The 18,967-nt window shown below is 35.2% G+C and overlaps 5 protein-coding genes across 5 annotated transcripts; 2 read left to right on the plus strand and 3 right to left on the minus strand.

Moving 5' to 3' along the window:
• Window positions 1–468: 468 nt before the first annotated feature.
• On the minus strand, window positions 469–2,506 carry LOC145564063 (glutathione S-transferase U17-like). The gene is made up of 2 exons (XM_081624415.1): window positions 2,124–2,506; window positions 469–955 (listed from the first exon to the last, which is right to left on the minus strand). The coding sequence occupies exons 1-2, from the start codon at window positions 2,433–2,435 to the stop codon at window positions 572–574; spliced, it is 696 nt and encodes a 231-aa protein (XP_081480541.1). The 5' UTR covers window positions 2,436–2,506; the 3' UTR covers window positions 469–571.
• A 3,998-nt stretch (window positions 2,507–6,504) lies between these two features.
• LOC145564064 (glutathione S-transferase U18-like) lies at window positions 6,505–9,035 on the minus strand. The gene is made up of 2 exons (XM_081624416.1): window positions 8,700–9,035; window positions 6,505–7,025 (listed from the first exon to the last, which is right to left on the minus strand). Exons 1-2 carry the CDS (start codon window positions 9,015–9,017, stop codon window positions 6,654–6,656), a joined length of 690 nt encoding a protein of 229 aa, XP_081480542.1. The 5' UTR covers window positions 9,018–9,035; the 3' UTR covers window positions 6,505–6,653.
• Window positions 9,036–9,632: 597 nt separating this feature from the next.
• LOC145562510 (glutathione S-transferase U17-like) lies at window positions 9,633–12,855 on the minus strand. Its single transcript, XM_081622809.1, has 2 exons — window positions 12,482–12,855; window positions 9,633–10,304 (listed from the first exon to the last, which is right to left on the minus strand). The coding sequence occupies exons 1-2, from the start codon at window positions 12,794–12,796 to the stop codon at window positions 9,930–9,932; spliced, it is 690 nt and encodes a 229-aa protein (XP_081478935.1). The 5' UTR covers window positions 12,797–12,855; the 3' UTR covers window positions 9,633–9,929.
• A 1,569-nt stretch (window positions 12,856–14,424) lies between these two features.
• On the plus strand, window positions 14,425–15,174 carry LOC145565353 (uncharacterized protein At4g02000-like). The gene has a single exon (XM_081625389.1). It carries the CDS (start codon window positions 14,425–14,427, stop codon window positions 15,172–15,174), a length of 750 nt encoding a protein of 249 aa, XP_081481515.1.
• Window positions 15,175–15,690: 516 nt separating this feature from the next.
• Window positions 15,691–17,019, plus strand: LOC145565354 (uncharacterized). Its single transcript, XM_081625390.1, has one exon. The coding sequence runs from the start codon at window positions 15,691–15,693 to the stop codon at window positions 17,017–17,019; it is 1,329 nt and encodes a 442-aa protein (XP_081481516.1).
• The last annotated feature ends 1,948 nt before the right edge of the window (window positions 17,020–18,967 follow it).

Below are 18,967 nucleotides of genomic sequence, written 5' to 3' on the forward strand. Positions count from 1 at the left end.
AAAATTACGGTTTATAATTTTTTCAAACTGCACTTCTTAAAATATCGCACCAAACTACACCGCAAAATGTTGTTTGGTGCGGTGCGGTTTGCAATTTAACCTTTTTTTTTAAATTATAATTATTGTTTTTAAACAAACTTTTATTTCATTTTATAATTATTAATTTATAATTCAAATATTAAACTCTTTTTTTTAACCTTTAAATAACTAATAGTCAAAGATTAGCTAATATATTTTAGTTCTTTTATATATATTTTTTTTAATAAAAATATAGTATAAAAATCGCAAATCGCATTAAAGTGCGGTTTGATCTATTTTTGGAAACTGAACCAAATCACAAACCGCGGTTTGGTCATTTTCAATAACCGCAATTTTCAAACCGTAAACCGCACTAAACCGCAAAATTGCGGTTTGGTATGCGGTTTTTTGCGGTTTAGTGCGGTCTAAACCACACTTTGTACAGCCCTATGTATAAATATTGCACAAATAACCCGAAGAACAACATTTGTTGCAATTTAACAATAGCATCATATGGTCTCTTTATAATCACAAATCACAATAACTATGCCATTTAACTTTGGCTACCAGCTTCTGCTTTGAACTTAGCTTGTATCAATTTTCCAAACTCCATAAGCTTGTCAGTCTCAGGCATATAATCCTTGACTGCATCATCTGCACAAAACCTCTCAGACCAAGTGAAGAGATTAGGTGTCTCCTCCTCATTTAGAAACTCGACAATGTTGCACATCTTTGCAACCACGCGCAACCACCCTATGAAGCTCCCCAAGGCAATGTCAAGGTATCCAATTTTGTCACCGCTGAAGAAGGGCTTCCCTTTGCTGCATTTCACAAAGGCATCTTCAAACAATGTCAACCCTTCTTTCACTTTCTCTATAGTTGCTACGTTTACTTCCTCACTTTGTGAATAGAGTAGTTCACGAAATGTTGAGAACCACTGCATATATTTGTAACACATTAACATTAACATTTAATTTGCAATACACACATTATTAGTTGTACGTGTAGTTCAACAATTAACACACTAACCAAACAAATTATACATGAAAAGGTTATATTGGATAATTGGATTCTGCTATAGAATTGTCATGTAAATTTGTTAGTAATTAGTCAGGTTGTTTTCAAAAGAAATACTTTATTGTAAAATTTTAAACTATGATTTTTAGAATGACCTTTTGTTTTAGTTATTAAAACTTTGTGAACTTATTGTGACAAATATGCAAAATCCTTAGATATGAACCATCAATTTCTATATTTAAAAAAAATAAATAAATAAATAAAAGGTAATAAATTTTTTTTTTTTAATAACACGAAATAAAGATTGGATATTTATCTACTAACGTACATTATTGCAACTACTAAACCACCACGGTACCATCCATCCTACCTCTTATCTTGACCACAATTTCCCCTTAAACATCAGCACATTTTTTTTTTTTTTTTTGAGGGGTTAAACATCAGTACTTGTTATAAGTTTCTTTTTTTTTCCTTATTTGAAGTCTTCCAACAACATACAATTTGAGAAGACGTTTTAAATTATTTAATTTCAGTACGTATATTAGAAATTCCATAATAATGAGAGGTCATATTTAATTTGATGATTTAAGAATATCAATAACTTACTATGCATTATTAAAGATATTAATGGTAAAAAATATGCATGAACAAGAACATGAAAAAGAAATGAAGGGTATAAATATTACTACCTCCGTTTCGTATTAGTTGCAACTTTGGAATATTTTATATCTCACAAATAATACCCCAAAGTTGCAACTAATAAGAAACGGAGGTAGTATATACGATATGTCTTCTAACTTCCACCCCTACTCATCTTCTATCCAACTCATTCGGTCGCAAATTAGTATTGCATTCTCATTTCCAACCCTTCTTCCATTTTAATTTGATAAAATTTTGACAAATTTCTATTTATTTTTGTAAAATAAGTTATATAAGGTTTTTTTCTAACTAAAGCTAGTCAAATAAATATTTTGTAAATGTGTCAAAATTCAAAATGTATCATCTAATTTGAAACAAAGGAAGTATAAAAAAATAAAATGAGTAAAAAATTCCCACCAAACCTAAAGAGTTTCAAAACATGAGGCTACCTTATCATCGATGTAAGCGGCCCAAAAGCGTTGGATGGCACGATCATAAGGGTCGGAAGGGAGGATGGATGGACCGGATGGAAAGGCCTCATCAATGTACTCAACAATGATGAGAGACTCACAAATTGGCTTATCATTGTGAAGAAGAACAGGGATTTTCTTGTGAACCGGGTTTGATTTAAGCAAAAGTTCACTTTTTTGTTGCAAAGTATCTTCAATATATTCGGATTCTACAGATTTCATGTGGAGTGCAATCCTTGGCCTCATAACAAATGGGCTTGGCCAAAATCCTATCACCTTCACCTCTGCCATTTTTTCTTTGCTCTCACGACAAAACAAATACAACTATACAAGTGTTTCTCTCTTCTTTGATAAATGATAAGGCCAGATATGTAGTAGATAATATGTAAAGGGGAATTCCAACCATATATGTTTTTTATCTTGGCCATCATTTTCCACCATTCATGGCTTGAGTGAGACATTTGTCACTACACAATTTTAACTATGGATTAGAAAGTTTTATCGTTAATTGTCTAATTTTATAAACAATATTATAAGAATATGCATTGTGTTTAAGCAAACAACACATAGTTATCAATGAGGTATTGGCTTAGGGCCTGTTCTGTTCAGGTTAATTTTAGTTCAGTTCACTTCAGCTTAATTCAGCTCCAATCAGTTCAGTTCATTTCAGTTCCTAATTTTCTTCTCTCATAAACAATTCATTTCAGCTCTATTTAGTTCAGTAAAGTTCAGCCCCAATCAGTTCAGTTCAGTTAAGTTGTTTTTAATTAAGACTAAGAATCTATAGATAATAGATTAATAGGTCATAAGTTCATATTCTCATCCCCATGTTCACCATATATAAGTTGTTTTGTCGTTAGGGTTCATTTGTAACAAAAAAAAAAAATTGTCAACTCATTACATATCAAGGGATTTGTCTTTATATATATTCACTGTAATATAATATTATCTTCAAGTTTTTAGTTCCCCTTTTTTTATTTTTTTTGTTATAACTCTTCTCATAAAAGTGTCTATATAAAAGTTTTTTTTTATTTTATTTAAAAAAAATGCGACCTTAATTAAAATAATTTATTGTATTATTATATTACAATGAATATTCTCGATCGACTCTCGCTTCACACTAATGTAGTGGTGGCAGAGTCAGGAATTGAACCCATGACCATGGAGAGCACTTGTAAGTGCTTTGAACACTAAACAACCTTTTTTTTTTCTAATCATTATGTTGCACATAATTTCTATAACTTAATTATTTTTCTTTTAAGTGGCCTTAGGGGTGGGGGAAGCTCGATTCACTCTGCATAGATTGACTAAACGCAAAAGGCCTTCCACTAGCAAGCGATCGTGTTTTTCACTGGCTCTGCTTGTGATACAAAATGTTACGAAAATCTTTGTTGCATCAATACAGCCAAATTTTGTGATTAATTTTCCAATAGGATGTTCTGTCATAGTCGTAGAATATCTTGTGTAATTGTGTATATTCTCTATTACAAACACTCTAAGAGCATGTTAAGTAAGGATTTTTTTAGTTAGAAACATATTAAATTAAACCATACTGTTATCAAGTATTTGGTTAGAAGATTTCGGTAACAATTACCACTATCTAACAGTAATCCATGGTTTTTAACTATTTATTTCCTCTCTTAAACATAAGGTAATTATTATACTTACCCACCTCAAACAAAAATTAAAAAGAGAGTTTAATTCAAATGATTCATTTTCATGGTTAAACCAAACAAATCTATCTATAACTATAACTAAAGTAGAAACCGCTGATATCATCTTTCTCCCAAACCTAGACACATGTCAACTGATTGTAAAAAATTTTCCCACCCAAAACTGTATTGCATGTTATATAAAAAATTATCACCTGACAATACTTTATACACATTATTATACGGAAAAAAATAATTAAATTAAATGTATAATAATAAACTAATTTTTTCTAAAATTGAGGGATATGAATGGGTATAGTTATTTTTGTTCTTATCTCTAATTTAAATTAGAAGTAAAATACTATTTTCCTAAAAAATAGGAATACTAAATTACTAATTACTAAGGGATATTCATATACGTAGTAGTTGTTAATCTACTTATCCTTTTTTTTTACTTATCCCAATAAAGTTAGAGAATTTGCATTTTTTGGGGTGTAAACTATGTACTTATACTCATTTACGGGAAAGAGTTAAAAGAAAAAGGTTCAAGGACTGTTCACTTCAGCTTAATTTCAGTTCAGTTTAGTTCATTTCAGCTCTAATCAGTTCGGTTCCTAATTTCCTACTCTCATAAAATACTCATTTCAGCTCACTTTAATTCAGTGCAGTTCAATTCAACAGATGTGAACAAACCCTCATTAGATGCATTTAGATAACAATCATTGTCTCATTGACATCGTAATTTTGTTCAAATTGTACACGTGTCAGCTTCTCCTTCAGTTTCTTCTCGTCTAAACTTTTTATTTTCTCTTCCAATTTTATTTATTTATTAATTTATTTATTTTAGAAAAGCTAAATATTGTCTAAAACCATACTTCTCCGTTCTTTTTTACTTGACCCGCTTTGACTTTTACACTATTCATTACTCCTCTTTTGACCGTCTTTTGTGAATAATATGTAAGAAAAAAAATATATTCGTGTGAGATCTTCATGAATTCGTCTAAATAAGTACTATAATAATATATTAATTTTATAATTTTACTTATGAAGAATTAAAGTTATTGATTATTAAAGTTTTACATTGGCAACCGTGATAAAAGAAACAGGTCAAGTAAAAAAGAACAGAGGAAGTATATAGCTAATTCTAAGGAAAGCGAATATTAACCCTGTATATATGTGATTACTCAAGGTTAAATAATAGTTGGGATTAAAATGAAAAGATATGAATTTTTTTTTATTATATTTTTTACATTTTTGTAGCTTTGTTTATGTTAATACAAAAATTTTACATACTTTGAGTATATGAATTGAAAATGTACAAAATTATAAATTCTTTTTATTATATCCGTGCAATGCACGAGAGCTAATCTATCTATCTATATATATTAAAAGCTAATCTGGTGTGTCCTTAGTGTTTTTTTTTTTTTAATAATTATACTTGTAGTATAAAATGTTATAAAAAATAATTTCTTATATAAGTTAACAAAGATAATTACTTTAAATAAAAAAGATTTGATATATCTTTCCACACAAACATTTATCATTATAGTAGAAAATATTAACATAATTTGCAACAAATTTTAATCTACTTCAAGGAACTATTCGTATATTTTTCCCTAATATGTGTATTTTTATTAATTTTTTTTAGATTTTAATTTTTTTTGTCAAATAACCAATTATATTTAAAAGTTGATACGGAGTATTATTTTTTAAAAATTACCGTGCGTGGCACAGGACCTAAACTAGTACACAATATTTTAATACGATTAACATTTGATATGATGATTTACTTTGTATTGAAGATAAGTAATTTTTTTCGGAATAATTGATGGTTGGGTTTGGTTCCTCAAATTGGAATTTGTTTATTCCATTTTTCTATAAAGATTTTATATATTGCATTAGTTGTCGGTTGTGTGTAAAAATTTTAAAATTTTGGAGGTTTGAAGTTTGCATCACATTTAAGCTTCTAAGGAGTCTCCAATGAAGGATTACATCTTTACTTGGATAGTTTCACAATTTAAAGTCGGCACTATTTTGGATTGGATTTAATACTTCACAATAATTTTCATTATTTTGTGTATAAGCTTATGATTTTTGTATACTATGATCTTTAAATATGTATTTTTTTTTATACTAAAATCTGTAAATATGTATTTAAAACCTTTCATTTTGGTCCATAATTAATCCAATGATATTGCAATCAAATCTATTGTTATTACCGTGCATCGCACGGGAATAATCTAGTAAATAAATTAAAACAACAACCGCTGACATCATCACTTTTTCAAATTGTACACATGTCAAGTTGTGGTTAAAATTTTTCCCGCCTAAATTAATTGTTGACATCATATTTTATTTTTATTTTTATTTTTTACCTTAAATTATTACAATAGTTTTTTTTTAAAACAATTATTATATTATATTATATTCCATATATTACATTATGATGAATTTATGAGTTACTATTTGGCTTCAAAATATAATTACTCCCGGTTAAAGAGTACTTAGTATTGCATAATTTACTTAAATTTATATTCTTCTTCAAAATTAGTTAGATCTAAATAGCATTGCAATAATTGTTATGTTTTTATAATTTATCTCATACGAGAGACATGTAAAATAAATATTTATTTCAAAGAAATTTTTTAAGTCGTGCATCGCACAAAGCTTATCTGGTAAAAGATCAAATAAAAAACCAATGATTATTGATTAATAAATTCACTTGTGCATGTTTAGTTTAAGAGAAATTTATGGAAATAGAATAATTTAAACAACCATAAAATACAACACAAAATTAAAGATCAAAGGTGCATATGTATCATCATCTATTCTTATAATAGCCATCATATATATAGCTTTAGTTAGAAGCTGTTTTGAACCTAGGCATAATAATCTTGGCAAACTCCATAAGCTTGTCAACCTCAGGCATGTAGTCCTTGACAGCATCAGCAGCAGAAAACCTCTCGGCCCAGGCGAGGAGGCTAGGCGTCTCTTCCTTGTTAAGCGCGTTAATGTTGCTTAGTTTTTCATAGACGTGTAACCACCCCAAGTAGCTCCCAAGGGCAATGTCAAGGTACCCGATATTGTCGCCGCTGAAAAATGGCTTCCCTTTGCTACATTTGGCAAAGGCATCCTCAAGCAATGACATCCCTTCTTTCACTTTCTCTATTGCTGCTCTTCTTACTTCCTCACTTTGTGCAAGGGCTACTTCACGAAATGTTGGGAACCACTACATATTTGGTAACAAATGTACAGAAATACTACGTATTTAACTTGCAATACAGACGTTAGTTGTGTGTATTGATCAACACTAACTAAACAATCAAATTATACAAAAAACTTAACAGAGTACTCCTTTTAGTCACTTGATTAATGTTCAAAATGTAACAAAATTTTACCAAGTAATTTAAGAGTCACGGTCGTAAACAGTAAACATATACGAGTACGGATTATTTCGTACAAAGGATAAGGTAAAGTTTACTCTTATCTTCGTTTCATATTATCTGCAACATTTTCCAAAAACGGATGCTACATATTATCTGTAACAAACCAAAACTTTCCTTTTCTAGTAAAATTTTTTGAATGAATTTACCAACATACCCTTACTAAGATTCAATAAACTCTTTTAATTTAATATTTTACACATATTATTAACTTAATTAAATTTAATGTTGCTCACATAATTCAACCCTAAACTAATTAATTCAACCCTAAACTAATTAATTCAACCTTTTCAATTCACCCCATCCAATTAAAATCATCTTTCAACTCAATTCCATTTCTGTTTCTCCACCTTCAATGGAAACTCACCACCACCTAGAATGGCAACCACCACCACCTTAAGTGGAAACCACCAGTCCACCTCCACAGATCTCAATTCTCTTTATCCACCTACATATTTCTCCTCTTTCTCTTCATCTCCCTTCGGATTTCGACCGCCACCTTGAACGGGACCAACTCAGTCACCGCCCTCTTCTCTTCGACGCCGCCGCTGCCTTCTCCTTGCCACCACCTCCCCCTTCTCTCTCCTCCCTTTTTGTTTCATCCTTTCTACTAAAGCTCTAAAACTTTTTATGGTCAAATTTGACCATTAAAACTCTAGATCTAGAGTGTTTTTATAGTCAAATTTGACCAAATTAAGTATAATTGATGATAATAAAGGTAATAATTTGTCAATTCTTGTTCATATTTTATGGTTATTGGGTTTTGTTTTTTGTGTGGATGTCGGTTGTTTTTGTTGTTGGTGTTGAGGTTTATGGTGGTGGTGGTGGTGTTGAGGTTGTCGGTTGTATTTCTTGGTGGAGGTAGTTTGAATGGTGGTTGTTTATGAGGTGGCTAAGGTTGAAGACGGTGGTTCACGAGGTTGGGATAGCGTCGTGGGTTTACGGTGGTTATGGTGGGGTGGGTAAGAGGTGAATGTCGAGATCTGGTGGTGGGTAAGGCGGTTTTGGTGGTTAGGGTGGGTGGCGTTGGGGTGGTCGTTTAGGTGTTTGGGTGGGCATACTGGTGGGGGCAGAGGTTCTGGATGTTGGGTGGGTGGCTTAATTAAATCATCCCACTTTCTTTTTTACCCCACTTACCCTTATTTTTGCTAATATGGTTTTGCCAAATTTTATTTTGGAAAACGTGCAACCAAGTTTGTTGCAGATAATATGAAACGAAGGTAGTATATACATAGTATGTTAAAGTTTTTTTAATTTCTTTAAAAAAAAATTTACAAGAAGTATACAATGTTTGTCAATTCTGTGTTAAATTGCTTGCTCTGTATTTTCATCAATTAATCAAGGAGAACAACACAAAGTATTTTTTCTGTTTTTTACTTGCAACACTTTTGGCTCAGTCACTTGCCAATCCACTATTCAATCACTAGAATGTAGTGGATCACAAAATTAAGAAATAATACCTCGTCGATGTAAGCAGCCCAAAAGCGTTGGATGGCGCGATCATAAGGCTCGGCTGGGAGAATGGACGGAGTAGATGGAAAGGCCTCATCAATGTATTCAACAATGTTGAGAGACTCACAAACAGGCTTATTATTATGAAGAAGAACTGGGATTTTTTGGTGAACAGGGTTTGTTTTAAGTAAAAGCTCACTTTTAGATTGCAGTGTTTCTTCAATATATTTATAATCTACTGATTTCAAGTGAAGTGCAATTTTTGGTTTAATTGCAAACGGACTTGGCCAAAATCCTAGCAATTTCACCTCTTCTCCCATTTCCATTTTTTTTTTTTTTTTTTTTTTTTTGCCTTCTCTCTATCTTAAGATACTTATCAAAATGAAGATTATCCCTCTTTAGAAATTATTTCTATTGTGTGGTATAGGAGCTTCATGGAAACTTCAAACCACTTTTAATTAATCACTTAGGGTATGTTCTGATTGACTGAACTTATTAGAGCTGAACTGAATTGAATATTTTGTGAGAGAAGGAAATTAAGATAAGAAGTGAAGTGATTGGAACTGAACTGATTGGAGCTAAAATGAATTGATTAAAGCTGAACTGAACAAGTCCTTAGTCAAAAAGTGTATGATTAAATTTGTTCAAGTCAAAATTGCTTGCTTAATTTATCAAAAATGATTTTGATAACCACTTTTAATTCTCACAAAAATTGATTGCTCAAGTCAACTTTTTGATTACTTGACTTCACATATTGTGCATAGTAGAATAATGGAGAAAGGCAAGAAGAAACAATGAAACACAGGAAAGAATCAGTACAAGATGCAAATAAATCAAAGAAGGAACAATTTTTTTTTTTTTTTTTTGTCGGGGATCAAAGAAGGATCATCTTGCTTAAGGATAATTTTATAATAAAAGAGACTACGAGATTTAAAGAACGATTGATGAAACAGACACTCTGGTTTCATAAAAGAGACGATGAAATTTAAAGAACAGTTGATGAAACAGAACACTCTGATTTCATAAACAAGTCTATAAAATTTAAAGAACAATTGATGAAAGTATGAAACAGAACACTCTGGTTTCCGAAGAACATAGAGCACATTTATTTTGAGAGAATGATTTAAACTAGCATAAACTTGAAGTACAAAAGATTTAAGGTACACAATATATCATCATCAAATAGCTGAAATACTAGTCTCTTAGAAGCCATCACACAATAACCATTCCTATAATTTTCAGTTAGAAGCAGCTGCTTTGAACCTAGCCATAACAATCTTGGCAAACTCCATAAGCTTGTCAGTCTCAGGCATGTAATCCTTGACAGCTTCAGCAGCAGAAAACCTCTCAGACCAGGCGAGGAGGTTAGGCGTCTTCTCCTCATTGAGCAGCTTAACGTTGTTCATCTTTTCAGAGACGCGCAACCACCCCAAGTAGCACCCTAGGGCAATGTCAAGGTATCCAATGCTGGCGCCGCTGAAAAAGGGCTTCCCTTTGCTGCACTTGACAAAGGCATCCTCAAGCAATGACAACCCTTCACTAACATGCTCTAATGCTGCTGCTCTTGCTTCATCAGTTTGTGCCTTGGCTACTCCTTGTAAATTTGGGAACCACTACATTTTATTTTTAACATAATTAGCACAAACATTTAATCTGCAACACACACATTTGTATTCAACACTAACCAAATAAACGTTTCAGGGAGACGTATCTTGTTCAATTCATCACTAATGTCTTGTATACAGATATACTCATATACTATGTACATATTAATCCATATAATGGTATTTGGAGCTCAACATGTTTGATTGGTTAATATAATAAAGTATATAAATAATCTTGGGTTTTAACCAGCAACTTAACCTTTTGGTTGAGTTGGTTATAGATTAGTTTGAAGAAAAAGGAGTCTTTATGTTACAAAACTTTCTGTTCATCCAAATTTCACTAATGTTGGGAAGAAAAAAATTGTGTAAATGAAAGAAACAAATGCCTGTGGTATATGCTTCCATAGAGACAATGAAATAGACTAATATTGATCTTAAGGATTCTCCCCGGGTAATTCGATAACATTATAAAATATGGTAAAAGCTAACGAACATCTCAAGGGCGTTGGATAAGATAACTAAAAGTAAAAATAACAAATTAAAATAAACATTAATTACACCGATCGACGCGTGATTTTGCCATACATTCCCAAATTAGTAGCACTTTAGGAAATGTTTTAAATGCTTAATCCAACGCAGCGGCCTCTCCCCACCCCCCGCGAGCGTTGTTAGCAAGATCCATAAAATACTTCTTACTCGGTAAAACGATATTAATTTAAAAATGCATGTATAAATCAAGCATCGATCAAAAGTAATTAGTTTTACCTCTGTTTCATATTATTTGCAATGATTAGACATTTTTCCTTCCTACTTTATTTCAAATCGTTACAAATAATATGAAACGGAACTAGGGATGTCAATGGGGCGGGGCGGGGCGGGGCGGATGTTGGTCTTCCCATCCCCATCCCCACCTAACATTTTCATCCCCATCCCCATCCCCATCCCCATCCCCGTGGCGGGTTCAAAATTAATCTTCATCCCCACCCCGGCGGGTACAACTCCAAAACCATCCCCGCTCCACCCCCCACTTGGATATCCACCTCCACCTAATCCCCACTAAAGACCCGCCTAATCCCCACTTAAGATCCACCTAATCTCCGCCTCACAAATACACAACTACATAATTAATACAAATTACAATTAAAAAAAAAAATTCTTAATATTACACACGTTTTTATTTATAATTATAAGTGTAGTAAAAAGTATTATAATTATTTTATAAAATAGTATAAAAGTATATAACTTTGTTTTAAATATATATAGATGTGGGGATGAGGCGGGTACGAAGTGGGGTGGGACGGGACGGTACAACTTAAAATTCACCCTCGCCCCATCACCCATGGTGGGTATCCCCACTGGGGTCCATGGTGGGTATGGTTTTTATCCCTATCCCCGCTCCACTAGGGTGGGGATGGGCCACTGACATCCCTAAACAGAACATTTATTAGCTTTTGCCATAAAATAGTATGTACCAATGTAATTTTCAAACTCTAATTAATTACAGGTCTCAAATTCTTGAAATTGGCAATTTGTCATGGACTATGACAATTTGACGAAATAGTACACAAGCACTTAATCTTGACTGTATTAGCTTAAAATGTGGATCACTTATCAGTTATCACATAAAATGCTGGATCTAACGCACAAATAATCAAAGCCCATATATATTATTTTTTTTTTATTATTATTATTACCTGTTCCATAGAAATTCAAACAATTTTATAAGCGTTTCCACTTTTCCAGCAACTAGCATAATAATTGAGAACAAATCCAGAGAATTAATTATTTAATTCTTATCACTGCCATATTTTTATTTTTATTTATTTATTTATTTTTTTTATAATTTTTTTTTGAGGCAATATCACTGCCATAATTCATTAAAGAAAAGTTGTGCAAATTTAAAAATTGGCTATACTCAATTACTCATACATACCCTGTATAACGTAAGTGATATTTATTTTGAAAGCTTCCAGCAAAAAATCACGCAAACCAACATTATAAATTAAAGCCCCTAAATAGCGATAAGTAAAATTCAAAACGGTACCGAACAAGCCCTAAAATTATCTCTACCTAACCTCAAATATAATGTTGTTAAAAATAGGTTTGATAAATTATAATCTACCCTAATTATAAACAACACAATATAAGAAAATAATTTAATGTTGTGGGATTAAAAAGGTGATTACCTTGTCATCGATGTAAGCAGCCCAGAAGCGTTGGATGGCACGATCGTAAGGATCAGAAGGGAGAATGGACGGACCAGATGAAAAGGCCTCATCAATGTATTGAACAATAACGAGGGACTCGCAAACCGGTTTATCATTGTGAAGAAGAACCGGGATTTTCTTGTGAACCGGGTTTGATTTTAGCAAAAGCTCACTTTTTGGTCGCATTGTTTCTTCGATGAAATCATATTCAATTGATTTCAAATGGAGTGCGATTCTTGGTCTCATCACAAATGGGCTTGGCCATGCTCCCAACACCTTCACTTCTTTTCCCATTTTTCTCTCTTTTTTTTTCTTCAAAAGAGGATGTTTGTAATGAGATGTATGTGTAATATTTTGTGGTAGGTTTTGAGAAGGTATATATATATATATATATATATATATATATAGAGAGAGTTGGAGAGTTGGAGACCCTTGTGAGGCCCGTGATAAATTGAGTCGTACTTATATATTCCGTTGTTTTAGTTTTTTATATGCAATCCTTTTAGCATTTTCTTTTTTTAAAAGAATGAGATAAAGGTTGATTATATTGATGAAATGATACAATTGTTAATAATGTTACAAATGAATAATTCTAATACATACAATCTCTATGATTCACAACAATCAAATGATATCCATATCCTAAGGCTCTGTTTGGTGGTAGCGTTTGAAGTAGCGGTTAGCTTTAGGACCAATCAAAACACTACTAGAGACACCAAACAATGAATGAGTTTCTACATTTATATGGGGCATGCCGAGCTTCTACATTTATATGGGGCATGCATTGGCCAACCAATATTTAATGAATGGACTCGACTACTCGAGGTAGGTGGTGAATGTAGTGGAGATGAGAGTAAGATTTTTAATGACGTTTTATTTTATCTCGTCGTTCGGTAACGAAGCTAAAAATTTTAATTTGGGGAGACAAATTCTATTTAATAATTCGATAAAAAAAATCTTAAAAAAAAAGGTCTCTTCTAAATAATGTTGGGAAAACACGCAATTCTCAAAATATATCAGATCTTTTTTAATTCCCACTGTACCGTGACTACCGTCCACATCAGCTAAGGAAAACAAACCGGTTTTTTTTTTCTCGGTCCAGCAACAAACCGCTACTTGAAGAAGCGATTTTAATTTCATACGCCGCTACTTGAAGTAGTGGTTTTAATTTCATACATCGCTACTTGAAGTGGCGGTTTTCCTCAAAATACCGCTACTTGAAGTAGCGGTTATGATTTTGTTGAATTATTTTACAAGGGAAAAGGGGAAAGTGAATTTGTTAAAAAAATACTTAGTAAATACAAACTGCCACTTCAAGTAGCGGTTTCTAATAAGTATACCGCTATTTGAAGTAGCGGTTTTTAGTAGCACATCGCTACTTGAAATAGCGGTTTTCTAATGAACCCGTTTAAAAAAAAAATCCCACTAAACCGGTGACGTGGACGATACGGTGGGAATTAAAAAAAAATTAGCTGTAATTTGGGAATTAGATAATTTCCCAACATTATTTAGGGAAAGGGCTTATAAATTGTTTAATAATTGACTATTGTATGATAATTATTCATATATGGTAAAAAAAAAAGAGTTCTAAACAGTTCCATCATATATTAAGAAAATTATCAAACAAATAAAAGACTAAATTTTTGTCTGTAAACCTGAAAAATATATACACAACTTTTTTTTTACTAATCATAAATATTACAATGTACATTGTAAATTTAAAATTTGAAATTTAGTTTAAAACAATTAATTACTCCGTAATAGAAATATTTGAAATTTAGTTACAAACAATAAGTTTGTTACAACTCATATATTAAAAACTCCCTCGCAAGAAAGGGTATTTTCTCTCTACTAGGTAGGGTTTAGCTGCCGATTTTGTCGGCGGTTGTTTACGGTGTTTCTTGTGATTTTCTCCTGTGACGATGGCGGATGATATTGTTTCTCGATATGCTAACCTAAAACTGGATGATGAGGATGGTGGAGTGGTGAATCTGGGAGGGGTTGATTCTCAACCAATGTCGGACAAATTCCACCTAATGCTTATTGGCCGGATTGTGACTGATCGACCTTTTAATGTTGATGCTTTCAAATCAACTATGACAAAATCTTGGACCCTTTTTGATAAATTGGTGATTAGGGCTCTTGGACCAAACCTCTTTGCTTTCCAATTTTTCCATTGGAGGGATAAGGAGAAGGTGCTGCGTGGGAGGCCATGGTGCTTCGATAATATGTTGGTTGTCTTGAAGGAGGTCGAAGGTGATGAGCAACCAGAACAGGTGGCTCTTTTTCACTCTCCGTTTTGGGTCCGAATTAAACACCTACCTTTCAATTGTAGATCAGATGAAGATGTGAAAGAATTGGTGTCGAATTGGGGTGAAATTCTTGAAATTGAAGAAGATTTGTTGGGTTTGGATCGTTTTCGAAGGGTGCGTCTGATGATAAATATCACCAAACCTTTACGCCGTTTTCAAAGGATTTTAGATAAGAGTGGGAGGGAGGTTGTGGTAGAATTTGCTTATGAACGCCTCCCCTTTTTCTGCTTTGCTTGTGGTGTAATAGGGCATTCGGAGAGGGATTGTTGTATGGTTTCGGAGGAGAGCAAAAAAGCAAAACTTGGGTGGGGACGCTGGCTGAGAGCGTCTCCGAGAAAGGGTAGGGGGGAAGGAGGTTGAAGAGATTGAAGCCGTGATGTCAGCAAGGAAGCAATTGTTTGTCTTGAAGGAGAATGAAGTGTGTGAAGAGGAGGAAAGGATAGTGGAGGAGCCTTTAATTAATTTTACTCGGGGTGTGGAGCAGGGGATAATGCTGGGACAGGGGAATAAGGGTGGCTCGATGGTGGTGTGCGCGAAGGGGGTCAGTGATGATGATAATTTTAGAGTTGAAAGTTTGGTGGATGGGGGGGTTTCTTCTAGTATTGACAGGGCCGGTGATCAAAAGGAGAAAAATGAGAGTGTACCTTTTGCTTCTGTTGAGAGTAGAGGGAGGAAGTATAGAAAGTTGGGGAGGGAGAAAAATTCGAGTGCTCATCCAATGGAGATAGAGGAGCAGCTTGTTCTTGGTAAAAGGGGAAGGGAAGGTGGGACTGTTCGTGGAGAGGAGGGGATGGCTAAGAAGCAGGTTCGTGATTTGAATGATATTGATGGATGGCGAGTGGCGGAGACCGTTGATGAACGGTCCCGCCAAGCCCAATGAGTGTCTTGAGTGTCAACTGCAGAGGGTTGGGCAATACCGCTGCAGTTGACAACCTTCGGAACCTGGTCCGAAGGGAAGCCCCGTCTCTTATCTTTCTTATGGAGACGAAACTTAGTAGTACGGAGATGTTTAAACTTCGTTCGAAACTTATTGGATATGAGAGACTTGCTGTTGATAGTTGTGGAAGGTCGGGAGGTGTTGCTTTGCTTTGGTTGAAGGGTTTGGATGTGGAATTAAGAACTATGTCTATTCACCACATCGATGTTCTTGTTAAGAAGAGTTTGGGTGAGGTGGTGTGGAGGTTGACTGGGTTCTATGGTTGGCCCGAGGTCCACAATAGGCACTTATCTTGGGAGTTACTTTCTTCTTTGGCTAGTGCGAGTGACGAACCATGGGTATGTATTGGTGACTATAATGAGATACTTTCGGAAGCTGAGAAGAAAGGGGGCCGTGACCGTGCTCTATGGCAGATGGAAAATTTTAGGGAGGTTGTGCATAGATGGGATTTGCGTGATGTGCCTTTCGAGGGATATGAATTCACATATGATAATGGGCAGTGGGGTGAGAGTAATGTGCAATGTCGGATTGATCGTGAACTTACTATTCAAAGCTGGATGGATTTATTTCCGAATGCAAAATTATTGCATTTAGAAAGGGAGTGGTCAGATCACTCGCCTCTCAAGTTATGCCTCGATGGTGGTGGTTTTTTGAAGAATGGGAAGGAGAAAATTTTCCGTTTTGAGCAGGGGTGGACGGAGAGTGAGAAGTGCGAGGGTGTTATCTCTAATGCGTGGCTGGCTGGGGGAGCTTCGATTGAGGGGAAGCTTGCGTTGTGTGCAGCAGACCTGACTTATTGGAGTGACAAGGAATTCGGTCATATTTTTCGAGAGATTAGGAAACGAAGGAAGAGACTTAGGGTGCTTAATAAGGGAGGTAGAACTGAAGCACAAGTGACTGAGAGGCGTAGAGTGGTGCGTGAAATCTCCAACTTGCTCCATCAGGAGGAATTATACTGGCGTCAAAGGTCCCGTACTTTGTGGCTAGAAGCAGGAGATAGAAATTCGAGCTTTTTCCATCGAAAAGCCTCGTCTTGCAAGCAGAAAAATCGTATTTCTAAGCTTGTTGCTGATGATGGGACGGTATGTGATGATGATGAGAGTATCAGCATGGTGGCGAACAATTATTTTCGTGGGCTTTTCACTTCAGCTCAACCCTCGGCTTTTGATGCTGCTCTCGAAGGTATTAGCCACAGGGTGAGTGACGATATGAATGAAGGTTTGTGTGCGAATTATACAGGAGAGGAAGTCTTAGTTGCTTTAAAGTAAATGCACCCTTTGAAGGCTCCTGGACCAGATGGTATGTGTCCTCTTTTTTATCAAACATACTGGCATATTGTGGGACCTGGTGTAACTAATTTGGTTTTGGGGGTTTTGAATGGTGATGTTATTCCTGACTCGATCAATAAGACTTTTATTGCTCTTATCCCCAAGAAAAAAGCGCCGGATAAAATGATTGATTTTAGGCCTATTAGTTTATGTAATGTTATTTACAAACTGATCACAAAAGTGCTTGCTAATAGGCTTAAAGTCTTTCTTAATGAGATTACTTCGATAAATCAGAGTGCCTTCACCCCGGGGAGGTTGATTACTGATAATATTATGGTTGCTTTTGAGGTGTTTCACTATATGAAGAATTCGACTAGTGAGAGTGGTTTTCTGGCTCTGAAGCTTGATATGGCAAAAGCATATGACAGGGTGGAATGGAGTTTTTTGAGGGCGGTAATGCTAAAATTGGGTTTTGTGGCTCAATGGGTTGATCGTGTGATGCATTGTGTCTCTTCTGTTTCCTTTTCAGTACTTATTAATGGTGCACCTTCTGGGGAGTTTACCCCGTCTAGGGGTTTGCGGCAAGGTGATCCATTATCCCCGTATCTTTTTATCTTGTGTGCGGAGGCTCTGTCGGGTTTGTTGTCTAATGTAGTGAATGATGGTCGTCTTAGTGGGATTCGGGTGGCTCCGACGGCTCCCCCTATTTTTCACTTACTTTTTGCTGATGATAGTATAATTTTCACACGGGCAGATGGTGAGGAAGTGAATACTATCCGTGACATTCTCCATACTTATGAAGAGGCCTCAGGCCAAATGGTGAACTTGGGGAAAACAACGGTATCTTTTAGCAAGGGTGTGAAAGATGATCGGAGGATTGCGTTAGCAGGTGGGTTAGGAGTCAATGTGGTGGACATACATGATAAATACTTAGGCTTACCTACGGTGGTAGGGAGGTCTAAGAGGGTGCTTACAAAAGGAATTCGTGATAAGTTGTGGAATCGACTACAAGGGTGGAAGGGAGGGTTTTTATCTAAGGCGGGCCGGGAGGTGTTGATTAAGGCAGTGGCCCAATCTATCCCGACCTACGCGATGAGTGTGTTCAAATTCCCCTCTTCTTTTTGTGACGAATTGCGTTCTTTGGTGTCGAATTTTTGGTGGGGGCAAAAGAAGGGTGAGTGAAAGATTCATTGGTTGTCTTGGAAGAAGCTTTGTGAACCAAAGGCAAAAGGAGGGTTGGGTTTTAGAGACTTCAAGATTTTTAACGCTGCTCTTCTTGGCAAACAAGTGTGGCGTATTTTGCAAGTTCCTGGCAGCTTGATGGCAACAATTTTTAAAGCTCGCTACTTTCCAGATTGCAATTACTTAGAGGCGGGGCTTGGCAGCAGCCCTAGCTATGTGTGGCGTGGTTTGTGGGGTGTTAAGTGGGTAGTGGAACGTGGGTTGAGGTGGAGAATAGGGGATGGATTAAGCATTCCTGTTTGGGAATCTCCGTGGATCCCGGGTACACAGTCGCGCCAAGTTTTATCTCCAAGGGGCAATAGCTCGATTGATTTGAAGGTGTATGACTTGATTCATTTAGCCTCGGCATCTTGGAATATCCCTATGATAAATGAGCTCTTTTTGCCTTTTGAAAGAGAGCGTATTTTGGGTATTCCGCTTAGCTCTCGTCTTCCGGAGGATAGGTTATGTTGGGACTTGGAGAAGGATGGGGAATACTCGGTTAGATCGGCTTATCGAGCTATTTCGGGTGATGTTGATGCTGATTTGCGCACCAGCTCTTCAAATTCGCACAATGTGTGGAGCAAGGTATGGCATGCTAACACCTTGCCTCGTGTTAAAGTTTTCTTTTGGAGGGCTTGCTGTGGTGCACTTCCTACCAAGGTGGGTTTAGGCAAGCGGCTTCAAAATGATGATAGGGTGTGTGGGTTGTGTGGAGTGGAGGAGG

Source organism: Chenopodium album, chromosome 10 (assembly GCF_948465745.1).
Source record: "Chenopodium album chromosome 10, dcCheAlbu1.1, whole genome shotgun sequence".
NCBI lineage: Eukaryota > Viridiplantae > Streptophyta > Magnoliopsida > Caryophyllales > Amaranthaceae > Chenopodium > Chenopodium album.